A 21,865-nucleotide genomic window follows, 5' to 3' on the forward strand; every position below is an offset into this window, starting at 1 on the left:
CAGCATCGCTCTGAACACTTTTCCCAGTAAATCATTATTTGTGCAGAAGAATTACAAAATGAGGGAAGGAACCAGAAGAATCCGGCTGCTTGAGAGTCAAATGTCACATTTTGCAGTTTCCCGCCAATAATAAAGAATAAATCAAGGAGAGACCGACCGCATCATCAGTGTGAGAAAAGAAAGAGAGGAACGGTTAACGGTTCCTCATTAAGCCCTTTTATTTGACTTTAGTGCTCAAACACCAACTGAAGAGAACGAATGACATCATTTCATTTCCTCGACATTCTCGTCTAACAAAACACTTTATTGCTTCGAGCCAAACTGAACGTAAACAAAAGTGGGACGACGCAGTCCTGCGGCTCGTCACACCTTCTTCTGTGCAGCAAATCAAGGAAACACCAGGGGGCGCCAATGTGACAAAAGGAAATTCATTCAGCTTCCTGCTGGAACTTAAAGCGACACGGTGGCAGACTGACCAACGGGAAACTGAAACATCGATGAATTTAACTGAGGGGAACTCCTTTGTTTCCATCTAACGGTCACGTCACTGAACGATTCCACAAACATCGTCAAAGTTCACCTTCGTAGTTCTTCTCAGGAAGGAAACATGTCGGCTTTACAGGCGACCAGAAACCGAAGCTTCACTTTCTTTAAGTAGCTGAAGCTCAAAGTGAAGCGACTAGAATGTTTCATGACGACAATCTGACTTTTAGTGACGCAAAACAAATCTGGAGGAGCGCCGAGAGTCCGTCCTGAAGCAGTTTGAGCCAATCGGATCACTGAATCATCCTCCTTCTTTTTCTAAAGGGTTTTGTACTTTTCAGATCTGGAGCCAGTTTCTAATTCAATATACAACCTTTAACTTTAACGACGTCGGAGAACCAGAACGAGGAACCATTAGAGGAACGTTTAGAGGAACCATTAGAGGAACCATTAGAGGAACCTTTAGAGGAACCATTAGAGGAACCATTAGAGGAACCTTTAGAGGAACCATTAGAGGAACCATTAGAGGAACCTTTAGAGGAACCATTAGAGGAACCATTAGAGGAACCATTAGAGGAACCATTAGAGGAACCTTTAGAGGAACCTTTAGAGGAACCAGAAACTTCTCGAGTTCCAATCATCCCCTTGGAACCAAAAGAGCCGCCAGCGAACAGGAACCCTCAGATTCCTGTTCTGAACACGAGGAGAGAATCGTTCTGATCTTTGATTGTTCCTCACAGTTTGAGACTATTTCCATCATTTGACTTCAACTTTGTCTTTTTTTTTTTTTTTTTTACAAGAAGCATAATTTAGTCTGAGAACAGCTTTTAGAAACATAAAAAAAAAGTCTGATCTGGTAACGGCTTGAAATTCATGATAGAAATGTTCCTCATTTTCTGGCACTTTGGTAAATAATTCAGCAACATAAATAGATTTTTCCCTAAATAGTTCAGATTATTCAGCAGCAAATTAAATCAACGAGGGACAAAAACGCTTCAATTAGCATGAGATGCTTCCAGAGGAACCAGATGTAAAGAACTGAAATCTTTTCCCCAGAGAAGAAGAGAGAAACGTTGGCGGTATTAAATATCTATTTACAAAAGTGTTGAGGAGAGGACGCGTCCTTCTAAAGTCCTGGTCTTCCTGATTGTTGTTCAGTCCTGATGTTTGACATCAAATCTCGTCCGGGTTCATTTGTGCAAATCAATCACGTAGTGAAGTGATGGTCCCAGCTGCCAGAGGCATTGTGGGTAATCTGATGTGTAACAAGGAGCCACAGCGGGCGAGTCCGAGGCGAAGACACGTCCAGAGTCGTACCTCAGACCTTCAGGCTGGTCAGACGCAGCCAGTGGACGGCCTGCCGGGTGTAACGCACCAGAGAGCCCAGTCCTGCAGAGAGACTCAGTGGACCCAGGACCGTGTCCAGCTCCGATAGCAGACCTGCAACACACACACACACACACACACACACACACAACCACACACACACACACACACACACACACACACACACACACACACACACACACACACACACACACACACACACACACACACACACACACACACACACACACACACACACACACACACACACACACACACACACACACACACACACACACACACACACACACACACACACACACACACACACACACACACACACACACACACACACACACACACACACACACACACACACACACACACACACACACACACACACACACACACACACACACACACACACACACACACACACACACACACACACACACACACATCAATAAAAGCGATCGGAGGCATGTTGGTTCAGACCAAATATAAAATTGATGTGGTGCCTGTTGTGCATGATGAAAATAACCAACATAATAACAATACTAACAAAAATACTACTAATACTACTACTAATAACCACCACAGATAAACTGGAGGTGTGTGGACAGAATGTCCCTTGGCAGTAGTGAAACCTGGACAGCAGGTCCTCACCGCTGCCGCCCTCAGCCAGCTCCTCCGCCTGCTCCCACAGGGCGTGAGCGCTCAGCACCAAGGTGGTGATGTTGATGTAGCTGAAGGCCACTTGCTCGATAGCCTGAGGAACGACCACGGCGGCCCCGGCGTGGAGCGGAGACGGCGTGCCGGGGGACGGCTGGTCGGCGAGCCTGCAGGACGGAGACATGAAACCTGGTCACGTTGATCCAGAGACAGAACGCTGAGGACGATGTGATGAAGGCAGACGACTCACTTGGCAGGATTGTGTGTCGCCTGAGCAGAAGTCTAATAAAGAGAGAAAAGGAGCTGAACAAGCTGACGGCAGCAGAGAACTTCTTCTGAGGACGTCTGGACGACTTACATTAAAGTGATCTGTGAGTATCTTTGAATACTTCAGTGCAGTTTTGTGTTTGTGGCGGAACATGGCCATCTGCAGCAGGGACTGGCACTTCAGACTGCAGGACAAGCGTTACACAACAATCACAACAACAACAATCACAACAACAACAACAACAATCACAACAACAACAATCACAACAACAACAACAACAACAATCCTTCAGTTTGGAAGGAAAAAGACACAAACAACTGCAAACATGTGAAAAAATACTAACCCAGTGATTCGTTCTGCAAAGTTGCTGCTTCTATTTCTGAACAAATACGACTTTGTAATAATCCAAATGTAATAATTACAAATGTAATTTGATTACTAACGGTGTGTATTTATTCAGAGTAAATGTTTCAGCTTTACCACTTATTGGTCATTTCTTCATTATGTTAAAGAAAACTACAGGAAGTTAAACATCTGCTAATCACGATTCTAGGAATTTTCCTTGTAGATCATATTTAAAGTACTTTTTAAATACCCAGTAACTTTACTGTGGAAGTGAAGCACTCGGAGCTAAAGCATGTTAAAACTGTTCGGCACTTTCTGATGAAATGTCGAGAAAGAAGTTGGTATCTTAGTTATTTTACAGTTTTGGAAATGGCGTCATGTGACTGCAAAAAAACGCCAAAATAAAAGTGTTTCGACTTGAACGGTGAAAACGACAGACTGAAGTGAGCTGATGGAGAAAAAAACTCAAGTTCTCCAGTGAAAAGATGAAAACGCTGCAGCGCTTCTCACCATAAAGCCAAAAAGTCCTTTTCTGAGGGTGAAGAGGACGAATCCAGCGAGTTCTTCAGCTTCAACACGAACCTGCAGGAGGGAGAGGTTGAGCTGGTGGATGAACGGCGGCTCCGCCGGCGCTCGGATCTCAGGATTCTTACTTGAGGAGCTCCAGCGTCTCTGCGAACATGGTGTAGGAAGACATGGAGATCTGCGGATCCTTCTCCATGGCGATGGCGCTCTCCACGAAGAACATGGCCGCATCCAGGTAACTGAAGGCTTTACTGAGCTTATCTGACTGCAGAGCAGGAAAACCAGCGGCCGGGAGTCAGTCTGCAGTACTTTAATCACACAAACAAGAAAACAGGAACTCTACCTCTGCATCTGCTTTGTGCTTCAGTCTCTTGGCCTCCTTGATGTAATGCTTCACTGGGTACAGCCTGCAGGACAACAACAACAAGAGCAGGTCCAACAATAGAGAATAAGTCACAGCTCATATAGAAAGTACAGAGCCCCAGATATGACATATCAAATACTACTTTTTTGTGGGCAGAAATGTTTATGTTGTGACTTTAAATGAATATTTTCTCACACAAATTAAATTAGTAGTTATAGCCACAAAATACTAATCTGACTCCACAAAATATTAATGTGGCCACAATTTAAAGTTTTATTTCAGATTTGCTATTTGGGGCTCTGAAGAGCTTCATCCTGAAGTTAGACCAATTAACTCTTAGATCCTCCTCACTGAAGACATAAATTATGTCTCATTTCCTGGTGACTTCCTGACATAGTTTTAGGCAGCGAGCCGTCCGGCCGTCCGGCCGTCCAGCCGTCCGGCCGTCCAGCAGACGGTCACTGTTCAGAGAAGACGGACGAAAAAATAGTGGCCGTGTTTCTCAAAGCCTCTAAAATATATTTAATGTCCATCACTACTTGTCTAATTCTGTCTAAATTCATATTTTTTCACCAAAATATAGTGAGTTATCGGCTCAAGACTGTTTTGTATTTCGCCCAGTAAGGAGCAATGTGATTGGTCGGTTGATACCATGTGGTCTACGTGTTTAGAAAGGCAGCCTCTGATTTGTTCATAATTCTCTGACTCAGCATTTGAATGCATCACGATGAGTCAGAGAGGAGGAATTTAGAGGAATTCTATGTGCAGAATATCTATAGACCTATGATCAATCTATTTTTTCTGAATGTTGACAGGATAACTTCACATCATTCATGTTTCACTGAAGAATCAAAGATTCTTTCTGTAAAAATGTTGAATTTGATCTAAGTCTTGACGATCCTGCTGGTTCCCTCTCCAGTTTAATTCAGTGTGACTGTGACGTTCTAAAGTGTTGGACGGAGCTACAGGAGGCCTGCAGAGAACCAAGAAGTTCTAATGTTCTATTAAATACTAATGAGAGGAGAAGAGGAACTAGTTCACTGTTCAGAGTCTCCAGCTGCTCAGGCCAGGCTGCAGGGGGGGGGGGGGGGGGGGGGGCAACGTGGAACTACAGGGGGAAGAAACAAGGACATGTAGAGGTACAGGCAGAGGTACAGGTAGAGGTACAGGTAGAGGTAGAAGTAGAGGTAGAGGCAGAGGTACAGGTAGAGGTAGAAGTAGAGGTAGAGGCAGAGGTACAGGTAGAGGCAGAGGTACAGGTAGAGGTAGAAGTAGAGGTAGAGGCAGAGGTACAGGTAGAGGTAGAAGTAGAGGTAGAGGCAGAGGCAGAGGTACAGGTAGAGGCAGAGGTACAGGTAGAGGTAGAGGCAGAGGTACAGGTAGAGGCAGAGGTACAGGTACAGGTACAGGTAGAGGTACAGGTAGAGGTAGAGGTAGAGGTGAAAACCATCACCAATGAAAAGAAGCCATTACCTTAAAAGAAAAAAAACCAACTGTTTAACAAAAGGAGAGTATTTTAGAAACGTCAGCAAAAATGGAGAAAATGAAATATATTACTGTTAAGAAGTAAAATCTACAAAATGTCACAATATAGTATTTATATCCAGAATGTATTAGAATGAACCAGTTGAGGTCTTTATCATCTATCTTTTGGTTTTTTTAATAAACATGTATTTTAAGTGAAGCAGAGTAAAGCTTAGTACCAGAAGTTACTACCATCTGAGCATCGATCAGTACAAAGAGAAAAACCTTTATGTTGATGGTCAAGCAGGTGTTTGCCTCACCTGTCCTCTGACCTGAGCAGCGGCCGGTTGGTCAGAGCGTGGCCGACGGGCTGAGACGGCGACGGGGCTGCGACGCTTCTCTTGGGAGGCTTGAGCTGAGATTACAAAGCTCAATGCTGATGCTGCTCCGGACCAATGAAAAGGTGTGAATGAGCAGTAGGAGGTCAGAGGTTACCTTTTCACCTGGTGGATGCTCTTTGTGCTTCTCACTCTTCTTCGGTTTGCTGGACGCCCTGCTGGACGCCACACTTCTCCCCGAGCTGCTTCGATGGAACTTGGGGTCCTGAGCTTTGCTCTTGAGGGGGGCAGGCTGCTGGGGGGGTTTCTTCACCTTCTTTTTCACCACAGCCTCTGCTGGTTTGTTGGAAATTCTGAGAAGGAAGAAGAAGCAGAGCGCTTCCATGAGGTAGAAATTTGATTTGAAAGCAAAATGGACTGATGTAAGAGACCTACTCTGGTTTCCTAGAAACAAGTAATGAGGTATGATTGTTCTCCAGCTTCTGCTTCTTCCTGGGGATGGAGGAATCTTCTCCATCAACCTAGAAGTAGAAAAACCACATATGAAAACAAACGCAGGAGATGTTTACGTCCGTGTCTGTGAGCCACAACAGGATTTCTCACATTTGGCATTTTATGCTTTTTGCTGCTTTTGGTGTGTTTGTGTTTTGCAGAGATGGCCCCGCCCCCTCGGCCTCGCTCTCCCACTGCCGCTGACGTCCTCACAGTGCTGGGAATCCCCTGAGGAGTGCTAGTGGGGGTCTGCGGGACTCTGGAGAGCAGGCTCAGGTTGATCTTCACCAGCAGAGACAGAGGAGGCCTGCTGAGACCCTGGCCATGGCTGGCTGTGTGCCCGGGAGCCTTTAAGTGCTTGTCGGTGGTTTTACGAGGCTTCCTGGTCTCAGCTTTGGATTTGCTGCGAGTTAGAGTGTGTGGGGGAGCCAGAGCTGGCGGCCTGGGCTGAGCAGGACTTTGGGTGGAGCAGGAGCAGCGGTTTGGATGTCGGACGCCACATGATGGACACTGAGGAGGCAGAAGCAGCGAGGCCTCTGGTTCACTCGGAGCTGCAGCTTTCTGTCCCTTCAGCAAAGTGTTTTTAGTCCTTTTCAGCTCTGTCAGAGTCGCAGCTTTGTCCCTGATGTTCTCACCATGTCCAGCTTTCGTCTTTACCTTGGGTTTGTCTGTGAAACATGAGTCTTTTGTTTGAGTGGTTGCAGCAGCCTCAGACTTCACAATACGATCTGGGCGACCTGCTTTAGTGCTGTTTGACAGTTTCCTGGAGCTGCTGCCTCCATTCACGTCAGCAGAGACGGGCTTCTGGCGACTGTGCCGACAGCGTTTGTCCTGAGGCGTCTCACTGCGTTGCTGGGGGATGGAAACGTGAGGCCTGGACGTCCCGGTGGGGCCGATGGCCTCGACACCAGAGTGCTTGGAGCTTTGAGTGTGCGGCAGCTGTTTGAGAGCCGGGCCTTCTGCACTGGAGCGCTGCTGGCTGGACCGGATCCAGTTCCCCAGCTGCCAGTCAGCGGGGCCCAGCGCCGGCCCGGCATCCGCCTAGAAAAACACACAAACATGAAGGCTTCGCATGACGACAACACTCATGGACATGATTTATTCTGCAACACGGGGGCAGCACCCTACGTGAGATTGATCTGAGGGTTGGAGCTCCTCCCCAGGGTTTTCACTCTCCCACTCTGAGCCGGAGCTGCTGCCTGAGTCGCTGGAGCTGCTCGTCTCCCTGCCACTGGAATGTTCTGCTTCACATGAACTGACACACACACACACACACACACACACACACACACACACACACACACACACACACACACACACACACACACACACACACACACACACACACACACACACACACACACACACACACACACACACACACACACACACACACACACACACACACACACACACACACACACACACACACACACACACACACACACACACACACACACACACACACACACACACACACACACACACACACACACACACACACACACACAGTTATGGGTCGGGACACACAACCAGCAGCGCTGCTTTGTAGTGACGAACATGTGTGACGTTTGAGCTTCAGTCCGTCTCCTGCCTTGCTGGTTTCACTCCTCTTGCTCCGGTTGCGCCTGCTCCTCCCACAACACCTTTTCTCAGGTTGTGGTTGCCATGACTGGCAGATGCAGCAGAGCACTAATACAAACAGCTAACAAGCAGGTGCAGGTTCGATTCCCCATGTCAAACTGTCCACGAGCAAGACACTGAACCCCAAACCCTTCCTCCTGGATGGATAGTGCTCCTTATGTAGGAGCCACTTCTATTGGTGTTTAAAGGATTTCCCTCTGGGATTAATGAAGTATTTCTATTCTACTCTACTGGATCGATGCCATTCTTTTAAAATATGAGTCATCATTTATTTCACTTGTGGATTTAGGGCGTGTAACATTAGTCGTCAATGTGAACAGTAAGTCTAACAGAGTTGGAATGACATCAAGCAGCATTTGATTCTTTATCCACTTCATTAACCTCCGACACCAAAACTGAAGCTCGGCCACCTACTTTGAGGAAGGTTGTTGCTTGAGGTTGGATGAAATCGAAGAGGACGAGTCACGGTTTTCTGGAAACAAACAGAAAAAGCAAAGTGAGCCAAAACTGAGTTCCACACTGCGTTAGAGAAGAGACGGTCTAAACTCTGCAGCCAGTATCTAAATATTCCCTGAAGGACTGAACAGACTCCAGTTCCTGATGTTCCAGTCAGATGTTTCTCATAAAAGAAAACTACTGCAGTTTAACTGGAGGTTCAAGATGTAATGTCTTTATGCCAAACATCTACATCATCGGTTCTCAACCTAAAGCATGAGTGGAAAAGTCCTGTTGGAATAATCACATTACATTCACAAGAAATGTCATGAGATCACAAGACCTGTTGAGACAAACGTCACATGACACAAAATGATGAGTATTAAAAGCTGCATTGACTCAACAACTGACTGACCTCAGGCTGGACCTTAGAGGCGATGAGACGAGTGACGGATAAATCCAGAAAGTATAAACTTGATGTATTGAAGCTTTGTGACGAATGACTTTGTGCCTGAAGCGTTTAAAAACCTGGAGGCATTAAAATGCTTTACTTAACTAAATATATTAATAAATGAGAAATGCTGTGGAATGTTTTCTTTCAGCTGCTCTTGAAGACGAGGACACGGTTTCCTCGTCAGGTGTTAAAAATAGAATCAAAGAGAAGAGGAGGTTCTTCTCAGATCAGAATCCATCAGAACTGATAAATGTCACAACTCTCCTCCTTCACGTTTAGAGTTCATTTGCCAGGATTCACTCAGTATTTCCGAACGACGGCTGAGTTTTCTGTGACTCATAGTTTATTGGGTTTCTTCCCTTCTTACTCACTTTGTCCTGGACACGAGGAGACACGCTCTGCTTCCTGGAAAGACAAGAATCCCACTGGTCAGACGTGTGTTGGATTTACGTCAGTACATTTCTTCTTCTGTTCGCGCCGAAACTAATTCTGACTTTATTAACCAGCCGAGTGTGTAAATTGATCGTGAACAAGATTAGATGTGGTATTAGTGAGACATTCTAAAATGAGATATTTACAGTCCCCAACACGACTGGCTGTTTGGAAAGGTCACTGCAGATATGCACTAAAAACTTGGTCTCCCTGTGTCACATATAAAAATACACTTTCCTCTTCAGTCTTTTTCCATGACACATTTATAAATGTAAAGAAAATGGACACTTGATTTTTACAACTTGAGTTTTCTTTAAACCACTGCACTGCTTCTGTGTTAAATAATAATAATATAGGGTTAAATATTAAGTCCTCTGTGTGACTGCAAACAAGTGGTGAGGTAAAGTGTTAAAGCAACGCAGTGCAGGGAGCATGGAAGGAAGACAGAGGAGAGCTATTCCCAGCCTGGACCTCTCACCTTCACTGGGAACAGGAACTTGGAGGGTTCTCGGGTGTTCGGTGTGTGAAGAGCCGTCAGCAGAGGAGGCCATGACTCAGTCATTTCCTGTGAGCAGAAGCAGAATGAGATGAAGGAGCTTCGTCACAGAACAAGCTTCTCTCCAACAGGGACACCACCAGTCCAACTCTTGGACACACCTTCTCATTCAGTGGTTCCTTCTTCTTTTTTCATTGGAGATTCTCACTAAAGGCATCACAACATCTGGAATGATCTCACTTCAACTCCAGACATGTTTCACATTTTAGATTGCTCAAAGCAGCCACCCTTTGCTCAGTTGGAGTCTAAAGCCTCGGCCTTTTCACGGTGAGCTTCACGAGGTTTTCATGTCACGGCCGTGCCTTGAATGAGAAGGTGTGTCCAAACGTCCTCCTGCTGGTGGAGATGACACGACTCATTATGTGATTGTCTGGATAAAGGGGGTCCAAGCCACCATCTTGCAACTAAACATGTCCAAGTGACTTTCCAACAGGAAGGAATTTGATCCCATCTGGGATCTGCAGGTTTAACACGAGGCTGTTCACTGGGTTCCATGTGAGAAAGACGAAGAGATTTCATGTCATGATTTGCACCAAACGGACCGATTCCACTTCAAAAGTCGGTTTGACAGTCTGAATGTGGTTAAAACTGAAAGGCTGAGAGACGAACAAAACCCAGGACTGTCGCGTCAGAAGCTGCAGCTCCTTGTAGATATTAGATATTATTATAGCAGGGGTGTCCAACATAAGGGCCGAGGGACAAGACTCGCCTGTAAGAAGCTTCAATCTGGCCAAACCGCCAAGCAAAATGTAAAAAGTCCAGAGAAAACATTCCCTTTTCAAACAACTTTCTTAAGAGGAGCGGACACAACAGAACACCGAGACCCCAGCTGAGATCAGCATGAAAGCGTTCTACCTTGTCGAGTTGTAAAAACGTGCATGATGCAACAGGAGAAGTTTTTGGGACATTTCACTGTATTTTGCTCCAGAAAGCTTCATTAAATTTGGTTTTCTGTCAAGATTTTACTCATTTTCTGTTCTAATTCTTTGGCTTTTGCAAGAAGAGACATTTTCATGATGTATACTCTGCAAGACAACAAAGATTTATTTATTTATTTATGGAACTATTTCACCCGTCCGGCCTGCTCCAGATGAAACTGGGCTGTTTCTGGCCCCTGAACTAAAATGAGTTTTAAGCAAGAGAAGATTCCAACACATCAATCCAGCTTACACTGTGTTGCAAATATCATCCCAGAATCTGTCCAGCGTGTTTTTTATCATCTTTTGGTTCAATGTTAAAAATATGTGACAGCTAGAACTCAGTGAACTTTTCCATTTCCTTCGGTGCGGACCATTGAAGCACAATGAAGTGTGAACTCTGCTTCAGCCCGTCATCCTCAGGATGAAGACACAGAACCAGCAGCAGTGTTCAGAGACAAATGCATCAAATCAGTTTCACATAAAAAACACAAACTCCAGTCTGAAGCATCGACTTGGGTTTGATGCAAAGACGAGGACAAGCTGCTGTGAAGCCCAGAAGAGGCAAAGTTCAGAAACTGTTTAAGACTTTTTAATAATAATTAGTTACTCTGGAGACTAACGGTACAACACGGCACAAGAAAAGTTTCAAAGTTTGGAAACTCAAGGCAGTTGTGAGACGCACTGATAAGGAAAAAAGTGTTCAGCCAGGGCAGGAAGACATTTGAAGAAAACTAAAGAGACGGCATCTTATCAGTGGTGGAGGGGTGTTATGCAACTGGAGACATGGTTGCTATTTGACGACAGATCAATGAAAATGCAACAGGAGCCCAGTCAGAATATGTCAGACCACAATCTGTCCTGAGCAGAGTACACTTTGTACCCTGACAGTGTGACGTCCTCCTGCAGATCCTGCAGACCATTAACAGGCCCAGCTTTCCTTCACTTCATGTTCTTCTATCAGACCTGTGAAGAACTGCAGTGGCTGCTAGTGAGCAAGGCCACAGGTCCACACATTAGTTCTACTGAAAATGCTCAGAAAAGTTTCACCTATACACAGCAAAGTTTTGTTAATAAAGTTTTCTGTTTGTTTTTTTAAATGAAACCACCCACACATGCAGCAGAGACTAAAACACTAAAAACATTAACACTAGGAGAACAAACATGGACAGACAACCAAGATGGATTATTACAGTGACTGTCAAAATAAGAGAGTCCTGACGCCATCGAGGAAACTTTGTTCTGATTGGCTCTACTGAGCATGTGCAGAGGAACTAGTTACTACGGCTGTGGTGAGCATCCCATAGACACAGATGAACGCCTGGTTCCGTGCTGGACAGTGATGCAGCGTCGCCGCCATATTGGATGGGGCGTCTTGACTCCGGGGCACCAGAGTCAACAGGAGTTACGCAGAACGAGCAACTTGTCCAAGTTTTGTGTTTAAAAACTTAAAGAAGCTGAAGAGAGCCGACCAGTGGACCTTCCTCAACCTTCAACTGAACCTCAGCTTTATACAACATATCAAATCTAAATACGTCATCAGACTGTGAGCATCATGAGTCTGATCGGATTAAAATCTCTCCTTGTTTCTGCAACTCTTTTTTCATATACTCACGTTATAAATAAATAAGCTAACTTTTACCGACACACACACCAGTGGATTGTGAGCCGACACTGTGAATTGGCCCATGAAGGAAGGAAGGAAGGAAGGAAGGAAGGAAGGAAGGAAGGAAGGAAGGAAGGAAGGAAGGAAGGAAGGTTCCCCCCCCCCAAAAAAAACCCCACAGCAAGGCAGTAGTGGGAGCAACAATTGGTATTTTGGAATACTTTTTCATGAGTATTTGTTTTACGAGGAAAGGAAAAGGGCCAGTGTTCATTAAGAACTACAGTACCTACAGTATAAAGGAAAACACGAGGACCTGATAATGATGGTGTTTGACTAGAAGTTGAACAATTTCATTGCATTTCCAGGTTTTGCATCGCTAACAGGAGACAGGACTACTGGTCTGATGAATGGAATCATTTATATATATAAAAATACCTTTTATCCCCAAATCAGAACAATGTAGTGACCTAATAAAATCACTTCTGATGAAGAGAAGAACCGTTTTGAAACTTAGGGTAAGTTGTTTTTTAAGGTTAAAAGAGTAGACGCTATGAATGTTTGCTTAAGATAATTTATATTAATGATATAATAAAGATTATTTTCTATTGATAAGTGTGTTTTAGTTGTGAAATGTATTAAGGTCAGTATGTTTTGCAGTTCTGTTGACAGAACATGTCAAAGATAATTATCTTTACGTTGCTTCAAATTCGGAGGAAAACTAATAACCACTTCTATTGCTTTGAATTAAAAGTGTATCAACGACGTAATGAGCTGGACTTACCCTTAAGATGTCCTCCACACACTGTGCTTCATCTGCTCGGGGCTATTGAGAGGTACAGAAAGAGTTTGATTAACTTCTGAATGTACAATGTGTGCAGATATAGAAAATGAAGCCAAATACAGAGTGAACAATCTGTAAATCTGTCTTCTGCATCTCCGATCACTCATTCCACGTTGTGCAATGCAACAATACCAGAACCCCTCGGAGGCACATCTGTCGCCAGCTGTGATGCAAAAGCTGCTGCTCATCATAAAGTTTGGAAATCTTCACATGGCAGAAATGTGTAAAACTCCTTCAAGCCATAAAAACCTCAAATACTGAGGACATTCAACAATGTCAAACTATTGTTTTTTCTTATAAAAAAGGAAAAAACACAGAACACTACAGTTTCTTCAGGAAACCTAGAGAAGTGATGCAATTCCCCGTATCAGGCAGCAACGCAGGTAAACTGCAGCATGAGGTAAATACTGCGTCAGACGCCAGGAGAGTTTGTTTTCAGGCCTCTGAGGTTTTCCTCCTGAATGGACAGTGTTTGAGATAATGTCAGACTGAATGGGCCTCCGGAGCCGTGATGTAAGCTGGTGACAAAGATCATTCTTTGTTCTGCAGAGCCTGGAGGTGCGTTTATCAGAGGCAGCAGGTACACACCTGAGTGAGACGTGAGACGTGAGACGTGAGACGTGAGACGTGAGACGTGAGACGACGTGCTCAAACACCTGCCACATCCAGACTGAAGATTCCTCAACGCTGCCCTTTCTGGATTACATTTTCATGATTTGTTGAAATGTTTTGCAGTTAGAATCCATATTGATCAGTCATAACATGCCTGTGCCAGATGAAGGACGAGTAACTGGGCGCCCGTTTCCATGGCAACGATTCCAAGTGAAAACGCCAAACTTCCGTTGCATTTTGGGGGTCCACTTCCACGATAGCGGTGCTCGGAGCCATTTCATATTGAAAACAACCATTTGGAAACAGCTCCCAAGGTGGAACTTTTTGAAAGTGCTCAGACTCAGTCTGTGTGTGAGACGGGCGAAAACGACACTATCTGGAACCCTCGTCTCTTTATAAATGGCAGAACCACGGCCACTGTGCATCAAGGTCATAAACACTTCTGCACATGTTAGAGTAGCTGGACAAACAGAACCATGTTTCCTCCTCATAGTCCACATTCTCCTGGGACTTCCTGGTACTTTTATTTTGACAGTCACCGTAATAACAATCCAACTTGGTGGTCTGTCCACTAGAATGTCCGTGTTTATGTTTAGAGCTCATTGTTCTCTGCTCTGTGTGTGTGTGTGTGTCTGTGTGTGTGTGTGCGCTTTCAGTACTAAAACTAACAACAGCACCTACTAGTGTCACGAGATGAAAACTACATGGTTTTCAGTCTTTCTCCAGACTTTGTTTTCAAACCGTTGCAGTGTCGATATGAAGCTTTTCTGACACGACTTTGAAAAAACAATGTGTTTTCACATTTCACGCTGTGGAGGAGTTTGTAGAGGCTTCGGTAAAAGACTTATTATTCTTATAATCCCAGAAATGCCATGTTAGGACCTACGACGACCAACATCCAAGATGTGTTGCATGAGAAACAAGCGCTACACCCAAACAGCTTTCTGATTGGATTGCAGGTTAGACGCGTTCACAATACATTTATGTGTGGAGAGAGGTTTGGAAAACAATGTTCCAGTTGTTGGTTGGCTCCAGTGAGTCATCGTCTGCACCGCTGACATGCAGGATAACTTTGATTTATGTCGTAGCAGGAGAGCCTCACTCAGTGGGGGGTGACACCAGGCATTCAGACCAACACTGTATGGAACAAAAATCTATTTTTCACAGTGGAGCAGGAAGCAAACTAAACAAATCAAGAGGAAGATAAAGAGTTCTCCAGTGTCACATGACAAGGAAAAGATCGGTCTTCACTCCACAGGTTATGGCTGAAGATACCGTATATATTGTTGTCAGGCTCTCTTTAAATGTACCACACACACACACACACACACACACACACACACACACACACACACACACACACACACACACACACACACACACACACACACACACACACACACACACACACACACACACACACACACACACACACACACACACACACACACACACACACACACACACACACACACACACACACACACACACACACACACACACACACACACACACACACACACACACACACACACACACACACACACACACACACACACACACACACACACACACACACACACACACACACACACACACACACACACCTATATATGACCTACTGCAAATGAGAAGCTTAACTCAGCAGTGAGCGACTGGTAGGAAATAGGAGAGTGAGTCAGTGGCAGGCCGTCCTGCTCTGGATCGGTCCCAGCAGTACGAACAGCAGCCTGGTGAGCTCTGCTGCAGGAAGGGAAGTGGGAGGAGCTGCAGGTGTATGTTTATGAGAGGCAGAGCAGATGAACAGAGTTTAACTGGAGTTCAGCCAAATGTCCCAAAACAAAGACTGTGTAGGACGTTCTCCAACGCCTGAACAGCCAAGCAGAAGTGATCAACAGTGAAGAATCTGCAGAGAACATCCCGAGATCAGCAGGTTAAACAATCCGCGTCGCTCGTGGGACAGAACGTGCAGGGCCGAGAAAAACAGAGCGATTCCACTCATCTTATCAGCTCGTCCAGTCACAGGAAGCCGCACATGAAACACTGGGATACATGCATCTAGTGCGTTTTGGGTGTTAATGTGAATAAATCTAATCTCCCTCTCACTTTAAAAGCCAGGGCAGTTTGGTACAATAATCAAATACAACTGAAAAGGCCAAACAGGACCGCAGCACCTGTATGTACCAGCATGACAGCTCAGCTCTGGAGTGCACAAGAAGTGCACTAGATCATTAACCAACACATTTCCAATCTCCTGAGCTGTTCCATGCATGTGGCTGACTCCACTGTGGATCGAGCTCGTTTAAATGTCTGAAGTCTCCAAAGCATGGCAGCAAAAAGAGACAAAGAAAGGCTGTTCATCATACAAACTATCGCAGATTTAAGAAAAAGTTAAACTATTGAGAAAGTGAATGATGTTAAATACTGTGCGACAGCAATGATCAGAGTTTTTAAGATCCACGGTGCCACGACTCGCCAAACTCGTTTGTGCAGCGAAGCAGAAGGTTGTGTAAACAGTGAACTGAAGCTTAGTGGTCAGGTCATGTATTTTTAGATGATCATGTGGCACGAGAGAGGGAATAAATGACAGAAAATAGTTTAGTTGGCTCATAAAATCATAAAAAAGTCACAATAGCAGCTCAGAGAGACGAAGTATTGATTTACGAGGCTTCATATCCTCCACATGATGAATGTAAGATGTAACAGAGAAAATACAGATCACTAAAACAAACTAAATATGGAATAAAATCCTTTTTCCTGACTGCTGTTAAGGTAAATAAATATCTATTTTAACAGCCGAGTTTTTACCTGAAACTTCCTGCAAACTAATTAAAATGAAAAAGATCGTTTGCTCACTTGAGTCGTGAATTTTATATTCAGTAAACGGGAGGCGCTGAAATATATTACATCATTACTTTATTGTTTTAAGTGACTGAAACTTTGTTGGAATTGTTTTTGTTTTTCTTGAAACCCAACGACAAGTTCTCCACATTGTGGGACGATAAAGTGTTTGGGGATCATTCTCAGACGAAGGGACAGCTGAGCCGTCTCGGCTTTAGACAGGCTGCAGTTTTGTCCGTCTTGGGAAGTGAGAGCAGCTCCTGGATGTTTTCATGATCATGTGACACAGAACGGCTGACCTGGTGTAGTCCAGGGTGTACGGCGATGCACCTCTCAGCATCTACGAGCCAGATTGCCTATTTTTCCTCTGGGATACTCGGCCTCTGATTGGCTAGTACTCTCTGCATTCACTGATCTGATTGGTTAATGTCTGTTCAGCATGAAGGCTGACGAGCCAATCAGAGAGAGAAGGGCGAGTCGTGACGAGGAAAATATTGCTAATCGATCAATTTTACCGTAATTATGTGACAATGAGCAAAATGTTCACTAAATAGTTTTACAAGCCACAGTTTTTAATAAATGGAGTTTCTGGGCCACTTTAACAGAAGACCAGGGGGCTGGTCCGGGGCCTTCTCTGCCCTGCCGGGATGGGGGGGGGGGGGCTCCCGGGAGTGCGGCGGGCTTCGCCGCCAGGGTTGGGGGGTCTCCCGGCCCGGGGGCCCTGCTCCGGCCGGTCTCAGCTTGGCGGCTTGGGTCGGGGCCTGGGGCCCTGAGCCCTCTATCCTTCTCTTGTGGGCTCTCTGCCTGGGGGGGGGGGGCTCTCTGAGGTGGTTCTCTGGGGCCTCGGGCCCCGGGGTGTCGCTACAGGCCCCCCCACAACAGTTCCAACCACACACACACACACACACACACGTCTAGATAGAGCTGCTCAGGCTGGTTTAATCTAATAACAGTTGGAAAGTATTTGGATCAGTGTGAGAACTGCAAATAATATATGTAGCACCAACAAGGGTATCACTCCCAATCTAAGATGAACTCACCTCCAAAGGTTGTGGCTTTGTGGCTTTGCTCAGGTCAGATTTGTTGATCAGCTCTGCGACGGGTAGATAAGGCTCTGGTGACGGCTTCAGCTCCGGTGACTCGCTGGTGACCTGGTCCTGACCGTCCATGGGTCGCACGTAGGCTGTGGGCTTCTGGGTCATGATGACGCAGGGCTGTTTGGACGACAGGGGTGGAGGGAAGGTCTGCGAGGGTAGCGTGCCTGCTTTGTTGGTTTGAGACACAGCGAGGTCTTTGGGGGACTGTTTCATGTTTTGCGTGGAGACATCCACGGTGCCGAGGGACTCGGCGGGGAGATCTTCGGACCGTTGGAGCTTCTGCCCTTCAAAGGGTTCCTCAGCATCTATGTCAGTGGCTTTCTGGTCACTGGAATGTGAGGGGGGTGGCGGCTTAGCGTCGGGAGAAGGAGAAGACATTTCCATGAGAGCTGAAGGGAGTTCACTCGTCTTCAGTTGGGCTGAGGGGCAGAGCTCACTACTCTGACTGTGGTTCAGAGAAGACGTGCAGTTAGTGGAGGATTGTCCATCATGTTTAGGAGAAGAGGCGGCGCTCAACACCTTTGCAGGCTGAGAAGAGAAAGTGACTGTAGAAGGTCCTGTCTGGCTCTCAGTGGGCGAGTGGCTGTGGAATGGGGGCTTGGTTGATTTATCAGAGTTTGGCGGACGCTGATCGGACTGTGAAAAGGTGACATAAGCAGGAATGGGTAGACCCTCAACGGACAAGGGACCGGGACTGTCCACATCTTCATAAGTGCCTAACATCCTCCTGATCCGGTTGGACAGTTCATCTCCTTTGTATATCTAGAGAAAAAGAACAAAAAAAGGAAAACTTGTCAACAGAGGACTGAAATGTTGAAACCATAACTACACTGGGTGAAATGGCTCCAGGTCCTGGTTGCATTTTGTCCCCAAATAGACAGCGTACAGCTTTGTTTACCTTAAGAAGAAGGTAAACAAAGAACCTTCTTCTTTGTTTATTTTTGATATTGTAAATTGTATAGTTGATATACAAATCCACCAGACAGACGTTTCTATTTTTTGGGTTATCTGAACTCGTTTTATTTCTTTTCTTACATTCTTTACACTCGTTCATGTGGAAGCCCACCGACTAACCAGGAGCTCAGAGGATGATGGAGGTGAAAAACAAGGAACAAACCATTTCCAACGTTGGTCTGAATTAATGTACATTATCAGACTTTTCCACCAGAATAGAAACATTCTGGAGAGGGTTGTTTGGAATCATTCAATTTATCACATAACATGTAAATTACAAGCAGCTCATGTAAACCCTCATTTTAATAAACCTGTTTGCACTCGTTGTCAATTCATGGTATTTTAAATAAAAATAAAACGTTGTTTCAGCCAAAGAGCTTATAATCTGGAAGATATGGTCAGAGGTGTCAAACCCATTTTAGTTCAGAATCCACATTCGGCTCAATTTCCTCTTCAGTTGGCCAGACCGATAAAACAGCACCATGATTTTCTTTGTTGTTTTGCAGAGTAGAGTACCCGTGATCAAAATGTCTATTTTCACAAAATTACAATGAGAAATGACTAAAATCTCAACATGAAGCCAGTTTGAATGAAACATCAAACAAAGGTTGACAGACTCGTGGCTTCGAGGCTGAAGCAGCATCACCGACATCTCAGCTCTCAGAGTTCTTCCTCTGAAGAAATTTGTTTAAAAAAAAGTGTTTTCTTTGAAATTTTTACCATTTGCTCAGTGGATTATGGATTATTATTATGGATTATTGGTATGGACAGACTGGGGGCTCTCACTGGCCCAAGGACCTTATGTTTGACCCCCCTGTGTTACTTCTCATGGTAAAATCTTAACATGTCTTTGTCACAATCAAAAAATAAAAACAGGCCATTTTTATTTTTAAAAGTTATTATAAATCAGCAGATTGAATCACGTTCTGTGGAGACATATTCCAGAAAGTGCAAACATTCACTCATATTCTTAAAGAAATAAAGCAAGGCTGTTTTTTGAAAGTTCCTGAGCAGGATCCAGACCACTACACAGCGTATTGTTGTACTCATGGTGAAGCCTTGCCCGGGGGGGGGGGGGGGGGGGGGGGGGGAGGACGACACCCTCCCATCACTGACCACAGTGGTTTGAAACAATCATGACGGACACGGTCAATTCTCTGAGCGCATCACTCCCTCTACGTGAGCCCGTAGAGGGAGTGACGTAGAGGGAGTGAGCCCTCTACGTGAGCCCGTAGAGGGAGTGACGTAGAGGGAGTGAGCCCTCTACGTGAGCCCGTACCTTGTATGGTTCCCCAAACACTGGAGAACTCTCTGGGCTGAATTCGCTGCTCTGGCTGGTTTCTTGGTTCCTCTGTTCCCACGCCTGAAGACGAAGACGGTTTCGTTCTTCATTCTGTACACTGCTGAAATCAGAGAAATACACGTGTTGAATCAAAAGGAGCACGAATGTAAAAGGCCTCTTACCATCTTACTAGTCTGCATGTCTCAATATTTAATGACGTTGCTGAGACGGCTCCTCATAGCGCAGCTGAAGAAACCAGTAAATGTAGGTTCTGCTAATTCATTGCTTCCTGCCTCAGACGGATCCACCAGAGGGGCAGTGGCAGAGTCTCATGGGAGGTAATCTACACAGCTGCTCTGTCTCGTCCCCGATGATCATTCAAACATCAAGGTACAATTACAGACCAAATATTTTGCTAATTGCAAATATAGCGTGCCTACTTCTGAGAACGGTACCGTAGAAAGACAGCAGTCCCACTGGGACCAGGTCCTGATCAACCCTCATCTATTTGCAGTGAGACCGGCACGCAATCTAGATTTTGACATTACACATTTGTCCTCCCAAAAATACGGGGCTGATGGTGCTCACTGACCGCCGCCCCAATGGGACGCGTCCATGGAAACAAGTGGAGCAGCACCGATCTGGGAGCGAGCCAATCAGAGCGCTCACTCACTAATACAGCAGAGACTCAGTCACAAGCATCAGGCAAACCCAGAGCTCCATGAGTGAGTGGTAGGAGAACCACACAGTAACCTGACAAGGCCACAGCTCTGCTCTGGCACATGGCACCACCAGAGGAAGTACTTCCTCCTCTTGCCAAGATGGGCATGTGTGGGCGGAGCCAGTCCAGCTCACACAGACACAGCAGATTCTGAATGTAGCTCCTATGATCCAAATATTCAAATGAGGAAAATCAAGGAGGAGCTAGAAACTTAGAATACTGAAGGTTTCTGGACCGACCAGACCAGGAGGAGGAGGAGAACAGGAGGAGGAGGAGGAGAACAGGAAGAGGAGAAGGAGGAGAACATGAGGAGGAGGAGAACAGGAGGAGGAGGAGGAGAACAGGAGGAGGAGGTGAACAGGAGGAGGAGGTGAACAGGAGGACAGGAGAACAGGAGGAGGAGGTGAACAGGAGGAGGAGGAGAACAGGAGGAGGAGGTGAACAGGAGGAGGAGGTGAACAGGAGGAGGAGGTGAACAGGAGGAGGAGGTGAACAGGAGGAGGAGGAGAACAGGAGGAGGAGGAGACCAGGAGGAGGAGGAGGAGACCAGGAGGAGGAGGAGGAGACCAGGAGGAGGAGACGAACATCTGGAGAACAGGAGAACTTTAATTCTTATTTATGCACAAATCATTACAGCTTTTGTACTTCTGTGTTTAATGTGTGAAGCAATGAGCATTTCAAGCTTCCAAAAGGTGCTGAGACAACATGCTGTCCAAAAGCCACCGTTCTATTGGTTCATATCCAAACGTTTCCAGGACAAAGGTCAAGATACTGACCAAATATACTGAGGTTGTGTGAAAGGCCTTGTCCGTATCCGACACCAAGCTTTAATGAACTCGTAAACACTCGTAAACCAAGATGGCCGACCTGTAGTGGTTTGACTTGTGGTTCATATTCTAGATTATATCGGTAGTTTTATACCCATGATAGCATCCGATGCCTCATCAGTCCATACTAGTTCATGTTTATAGCGTATTGTTCTCTGCACACATGTAGTGTGGTTTCGCTGCAAAAACAAACAACAGCGCCCCCCCGTTGCCTGGCATACTAACTACATCGTTGTCAATGTGTCTGCTGCTCCAGTGTAAACCCCCCCCCCCCCCCTCTTTTTAAAGGATTTGGTATTGTCACATGAAACATTGTGTAAACGGGGCCTTAATGTAAAAGTTAAAGAATATTTACATATGAAAGTGTGT

At 45.5% G+C, this 21,865-nt stretch overlaps 1 protein-coding gene across 1 annotated transcript in view; it reads right to left on the reverse strand.

The window, feature by feature from the left end:
• Positions 1-1,223: 1,223 nt before the first annotated feature.
• aff1 (AF4/FMR2 family, member 1) overlaps positions 1,224-21,865 on the reverse strand; it is a 22,276-nt gene continuing 1,634 nt past the window's right edge. The window contains exons 2-19 of the mRNA XM_080477264.1: positions 19,946-20,069; positions 17,656-18,474; positions 13,103-13,144; positions 9,721-9,807; positions 9,182-9,215; positions 8,336-8,393; positions 7,406-7,532; positions 6,389-7,318; positions 6,221-6,306; positions 5,943-6,138; positions 5,768-5,862; positions 3,963-4,026; positions 3,748-3,884; positions 3,605-3,676; positions 2,840-2,933; positions 2,732-2,763; positions 2,476-2,648; positions 1,224-1,923 (exon numbers count right to left, since the gene is read on the reverse strand). Coding sequence (XP_080333390.1) covers positions 1,802-1,923; positions 2,476-2,648; positions 2,732-2,763; positions 2,840-2,933; positions 3,605-3,676; positions 3,748-3,884; positions 3,963-4,026; positions 5,768-5,862; positions 5,943-6,138; positions 6,221-6,306; positions 6,389-7,318; positions 7,406-7,532; positions 8,336-8,393; positions 9,182-9,215; positions 9,721-9,807; positions 13,103-13,144; positions 17,656-18,474; positions 19,946-20,069 — 3,292 coding nt within the window. The 3' untranslated portion in view covers positions 1,224-1,801. The remainder of the gene's footprint in view (positions 1,924-2,475; positions 2,649-2,731; positions 2,764-2,839; positions 2,934-3,604; positions 3,677-3,747; positions 3,885-3,962; positions 4,027-5,767; positions 5,863-5,942; positions 6,139-6,220; positions 6,307-6,388; positions 7,319-7,405; positions 7,533-8,335; positions 8,394-9,181; positions 9,216-9,720; positions 9,808-13,102; positions 13,145-17,655; positions 18,475-19,945; positions 20,070-21,865) is intronic.

This window comes from Lipophrys pholis, assembly GCF_963383615.2.
Source record: "Lipophrys pholis genome assembly, chromosome: 12".
Taxonomy (NCBI): domain Eukaryota; kingdom Metazoa; phylum Chordata; class Actinopteri; order Blenniiformes; family Blenniidae; genus Lipophrys; species Lipophrys pholis.